At 57.0% G+C, this 5788-nt stretch overlaps 1 protein-coding gene across 2 annotated transcripts; it reads left to right on the forward strand.

The window, feature by feature from the left end:
• The first annotated feature begins 216 nt into the window (after positions 1-216).
• Positions 217-5351, forward strand: THY1 (Thy-1 cell surface antigen). 2 transcript variants are annotated; one of them, XM_003418195.4, is made up of 4 exons: positions 217-320; positions 2439-2499; positions 3171-3506; positions 4021-5351. In XM_003418195.4, the coding sequence occupies exons 2-4, from the start codon at positions 2463-2465 to the stop codon at positions 4131-4133; spliced, it is 486 nt and encodes a 161-aa protein (XP_003418243.1). In that variant the 5' UTR covers positions 217-320; positions 2439-2462; the 3' UTR covers positions 4134-5351. The 2 variants fall into 2 exon arrangements, with proteins under 2 accessions (XP_003418243.1, XP_064125014.1); XM_064268944.1 differs by lacking the exon at positions 217-320 and adding an exon at positions 1522-1944.
• Positions 5352-5788: the final 437 nt, after the last annotated feature.

Here is a 5788-nt window from a genome sequence, read left to right on the forward strand (position 1 = left end):
CCTTCGGCGCCTCCTGGTGCCCCACCCTGATCCCCGGGGTCCCGCACCCTCCCATCCCTGGCCAGGCCTGCCAGCCATAGGGCTGAGGTCCCCTTCTCCTGCGGCAGCAGGCCCTTCTCCTACACCAATACGGGACCGCCTCCTCCCCCTCTCTCCGCATCCTGTCTACCCCCTCAGCCTCTGATTGGCTGAGCCCCGGGCCCTCTCCACCCCCCACCTCCCCCACCCTCGGTGAAAACTGCGGGCACTGAGCTGGACGCAGCAACTGGAGGCGACGGCGCGTCCCGAGGAAGCTGTAGCAGCGGAGGAACGAGGCCCAGGTGGGAGCGGTGGCTGGGGCGGGGACAGGGACGCAGGCACAGCCCCCAGCCGCCGGTGCAAGCCCAGCTAACCCGGGGCCTCCCCAAACAGTCTGAGTGCGCCCGGGAATGGGCCGCGCAGAGTTTGGCTAGGGGCCTGTTCCCCAGGCGCGGGCGGGAGTGGGAGCCACTGCTGAGCAGGGGCCACGCCGCCCCTCGCCTTCGGGAAGGGGCTCTGGGGCTTTCGCCTGCGGGGGGATGGTGAGGTGCAGAGGAGAATGGGGAGGTAGGGCGCCAGGGACAGCCTTGGGCTCTTCTCTGTATCCAGAAGTCCCCAAATTCAGCTTGCAAAGGGAGGTGGGTGGAATTGGGGGTGGAGGGGGAGGCGGATGATGACCAGCCGAAAAGCATCTCTGCCCCGCGACCCCGCGGCAGGTGGGGTGCGGGGCACCGAGGAAAGGGAAACCGCAGTGCCGCGGGCGGGGACTGGCAGGAAGGCGGGCAGACGGGGGAGGAGAGAGCTGGAAAAGGACGGGGGAGTGGTATACCGGTTGCAGTCGAGTCGATTCGGACTCTTAGCGACCCTATAGGGCAGAGTAGAACTGCTCCATAGGGTTTCGAAGGCTGTAAATCTCTACCGAAACAGACTGCCACATCGTTCTCCCACGGAACGGCTAATGGCTTGCAACTGCCGATCTTTCGGTTAGCAGCCAAGCGCTTAACTACTGCGCCACCAGGGCTCCTTGAGAGGGGGTAGTGGGGCTTCAATTGGAATATAAGTGGAATCCGGGTGGGGCTAGTCGAGCGGGTGCTGGAGAGGGAGGGAGCGCAGAGCCTCTCTGGTCTGCGTGATGGAGACACACGGCAGAGGAAATGAACCCAGACAGCGCCCGTCAACCGCTCTCCCCACTCCCTTTGGCACCACAATCCCCTCCAATCCCATTTCTTCCCTTTTATTGCTCTGGCCTCCGCTCCCACTTCCCCTCCTAAATCCCAAGCCCGCACCCTCCTCAGTGACTCAGTGTCCGAGAATCAAAGCCAGATGCTGACCCCCTTTCCGAAAGCGCTTCTGGATCTGCTAGCGGCAGCAGCTCCGCTGATGGGACGGAGAGGGTTTTGATGGTAGCCGCAGCTGTCGCGGGACCTTAGCCTTGGGCACCGCAGGCCTGAGGGCCCCGGGCCCTGGTCTTGGCAAGGGCGCAACGTGCACACCCGGGCGCAAGCACCAGGCCAGGGCCTTGCGTGTACTCGCAGGCGCACACCCCTCCTGCGGCCTCTGCCCTGCGAGCAGCAATGCGGACGGCTAGGTTATTGCTCTGTGTCACCTCGCTGGGATGTTGGTACAACCTAGGCTGCAAAAACGACAAGACAGAGCGCCTAGGCAGGGAGGCCACTGAAGAGAGACTGGAAAACTGCAGCCCCAGGAATCCCAGAAAGCTGAGTATTTGGAAGCATCCTTGGTTAATATGCAGTCCAAGAGCACTCTCACTTCCCTCACACACACCCAGGAACACCTCCAGCTCTGTGTCAAGTGCAGGATTATCTGGGAGCACCTAAGCCCACGCATACCTGGCATCATCCCTAGCCATGTTGTCTTCTAGAAGGAAGGAAATTAACCTTGGTGGGGCCACTTACCTTGGAGCAGGTATAGTTCCAGATGTTTCTCGTCTTTCTTAATCCCCATCATAACCCTTTGAGTACCTAAGGCTCAGAGCCATTCATTCATTATCTTTTGAGCACCTACTATATGCCAGGAACTGTTCTGGGCATTGGGGATTTTTTTTTTTTTTTTCTGAACAAGAACTAAGAAGTCCCTGCCCTCATAGGTAGGACATTTCTGAAGGGGGTTGGGGGTTGTAAAGATAAAGTTACTTATTCTAAATCACCCAGCTAGTAGGGGCTCATGGCCAGGTATAGACACACGCCCTTATAGGAGGTATTCTCCCTCTCCACCTCCCCCATCTGCCTGCCGTTTCCCCACAATCCGGTGACAGTGTCACATTCAATGAGGGATGTAGAGGGGGCTTGGATGCCCCACCCATGGACATTATGGCATATCCCCCAGGGGCCCCAGGCTTGGCAGTAAATGTGGGACACTTGCCCCATCTCTTGCTGATTCCCGTCCTGTCCCCACCCCAGATCCAGGGCTGAGCTCCAGGCACCATGAACCCCGCCATCTGCATCGCTCTCCTGCTGACAGGTACTGTGTAAGGCTAAGGCTGGGAGTCCAGCCACACTGGCTTGCTCCTCCTCAGAGAAGCTAGCTTCTTCCTTACAGACAGTGGAGGGGATTGAGGTATAGAGGGCTCTTTTTCGTCCTTAAGTCAGCAATTTCCCCAAACCTAGCTGATCTGAGTGCCTTGGGTGGTTTTTGGAAACACAACTCCCTCAGGCCCACCCCAGCCACTGGATTAAAAAATATATACATATTGCCCACGAGTCTATTCCAACTCATAGCAATCCTAGAGAACATAGTAGAACTGCCCCACAAGGTTTCCAAGGAGCAGCTGGTGGATTCCAACTGCCGACCTTTTGGTTAGCAGCCTGAGCTCTAAACCACAGCACTACCAGGGCTCCTGCCATTGAATTAGAATCTCCAAATGGGATCCAGGAACCTGGATCTACTCCCAAGACTTCCTGCCCTTGGAACATGCTAGTGGGACCCAGGACTCAAGCAGGCTAGGGAGCGAGGCTAGGGTCTTCAGTGGGGAAGTTGGACTGACCCTTGGGGACCCCTGGGGTGGGAGAAGGGCTCAGAGAGCAGGCCCCTGTGACCCCCCTGACTAGGCCCCATCTCTGCTCTTAATGTGGTTAGGAGATCCCCTGCTCCACAGGCTCTTCCTAACTCGGAGGGGGCACTGCTGGTGCCAGTCTTTCAGGTGGCCTGGGGGCAGAAGGTGACAAGCCTGACAGCCTGCCTGGTGAACCAGAGCCTGCGCCTGGACTGCCGCCATGAGAACACCACCACCTTGCCCATCCTGTACGAGTTCAGCGTGACCCGCGAGACCAAGAAACACGTGATCGAAGGCACTTTGGGAGTGCCTGAGCACTCATATCGCACCCGGACCAACCTCACTAGCAAGTATGACATTAAGGTCCTCTACTTAAATGGCTTCACCAACAAGGATGAGGGCACCTATACATGTGAGCTCCGCCTCTCTGGCCAGCCTCTCAGCATCTCCAACAAGAACATCTCAGTCTTCAGAGGTATGGCAAGTACCCAGCAAAACCCACTGAGCTGGAGGAGACAGGCTAGGGAGGGGCAGACTGGTGAGGGCAGCAGGCAGTCCTGGCTGGACTAGAGGGAGAGGGGTCTCACTCCCCTGACGTCCTCCAACTGCTGCCTGGTCCGCTGGGGAACCACTGCCTTCAGCGTGAATGGGGGTCTGAGGAGCTAAGGTGCCAGTCAGAGAGACAGAGTGGTGTTGTAGACACTTCCATCATGACTCTAGGAAAGTCACTTAGCCTCCCCAATCCCCTTCCTCCCCTTCAGGGAAATAGGGACCATAATACCTACTTCCCCACAGTCTTCTTGTGACCATGTCTAGGAAGGATTTATAAGTTGATGTGTGTTCGAAGGAAGGATGATTGGTCCTATTGATACTTGGTCCCATGATCATCTTGATACCAAGGCAATGCACCTTACTTTGTGCCTGTCCCTACCTAAATGCTGGTCTCTCTTCTTTCCTGTCCTGTCTCCTACCCAATTCTCTCTCCACAGACAAACTGGTCAAGTGTGAGGGCATAAGCCTGCTGGTCCAGAATACTTCATGGCTGCTGCTGCTCCTGCTCTCCCTGCCTCTCCTCCAGGCCATGGATTTCATCTCCCTGTGACGGGTTGTGCCCACAGAGGATACAGGAAGCCACAAGACCTGGTCCAGAGACCCAAGTTCTCTGAGTCGGCTGACCCCCTCCTCCCAGTCCCTCACACACCTCGGGGAGGAATAGGGACTCCACCTCTCATAAGGAACCCCAGTGCTGCATGCCATTATTTACCCACTCCCACTGCCACCCGACCCCCACAGCCCCTCACACCCTCTCTGCACACCACTGGCTGTCTTTTGTACTCTTTGTTCCAGAGCTGCTTCTGTCTGGTTTATTTAGAGTTTATCCTGCCTTTTCTTCTGGAGTTTGTGAAAAGGGAAGCCAGGGTTGGGGAACTAATGGAGAGTGAGAGGATGGGGCAGGGGGGATAGAAAAATAACCAATCCCTGGGGGACCATCCTTGCCCAGTGGGGACCAGAGGCCGCGGAGAGACCTGGGTGAGGAGGGGATGGGGTGTCTGGGGCTGGTACCCGTGTGGTCTATGCTGAGACCATCCCTCAGCAGGCAGGGATGGCACCTGAAGATCCCAGAGGTAAGGACCCCCCCAAGCATTTGTGGCCATCACGTGAGAGAACAGAGCATCTTCCAAAGCATCCTCAACCAAAGCAAAAAAAAAATCCCCTCTTTAAGACCCCGTAGAAATCCCCCAGAGGCCTGGGGCCAGGGGCATAGTTCAGTGAGAAAGCAGATCCCGATGGGAGCAATGCTGATGAGGGGCTGGCTGAAGGGGTAAGAGGTGAGGGCATGTCATCCCTCCCTACCTAAGGAAGCCGGAAATGTGAGCCTACTGTCCTGACCAGCAGTAGAGAAGGTGGCAGAGGAAAACAAGCCCCTCCCTAAGAGCATCCAGAACTCTGACCTGGACCCAAGGAGTCGGGCTGGCTGGAGTCCCAGAGCCCCCCAGAGTCTAGCCCAAGTGTTTCTTCAGGAGGTTCTTTTCTCCCTCCCTCATCAGTGCCAGCCCCTGCTAGCTGGTGCCTGAGCCCCTCAGATAGCCCCCTGCCCCACAGGCCTGGCTTTTCAGGGACCTCTGGGGGCCAGAGGCAGGCCATGGAGTGAGACCCATGGGTGGGACACGCCTTGGGAGGTGAGGTGGCTTTTCCTAACCCCCAGCTCCCCACCAGCAGCCCTGTCCTGTCCTGTGACTGTGTGTAGTGCCACCACAGCTTATGGCATCTCATTGAGGAAAAAGAAAACTGCACAATAAAATCAAGCCTCTGGAATCGACCTCGTGTCCCATCTCTGCTTTGCTCCTCCATCAGCCTAGGCCCGCCTCCCTTTCCTCAGCCAGTGTCTCCATGGGCAGGAGGTCCCACTTGCCACCTTGAAAGTTGGGGAATACTCCCTCTTCCCTGCCTTCCATCAGTTCTTCCTCTCGCCTTGCCTTCTTTCCAACTTCTAGCAGCACCTCAGCCCCCACCTCCACCTCCACCCAGGACCTATGGCTGCATGCTGGGCTTCTTTTCAGGAGAACTAACATTTAATGTTTGCTCAAATAAATGAATGTTCCATCTCTGCTGACTCACCTGGCTAGAACCACAAACTCACCTGCCAATGTATGGGCTGAGCCACATGGCACTGACACGAATATGCAAGTGGCTTTGTGCTAACAAGCATTGAGCTGTGGAGGCAGTGTTCTCTTCTCAGACCTGGTTTTCCTTTGG

The sequence above is a fragment of the Loxodonta africana genome, chromosome 15, assembly GCF_030014295.1.
Source record: "Loxodonta africana isolate mLoxAfr1 chromosome 15, mLoxAfr1.hap2, whole genome shotgun sequence".
Classification (NCBI taxonomy): domain Eukaryota; kingdom Metazoa; phylum Chordata; class Mammalia; order Proboscidea; family Elephantidae; genus Loxodonta; species Loxodonta africana.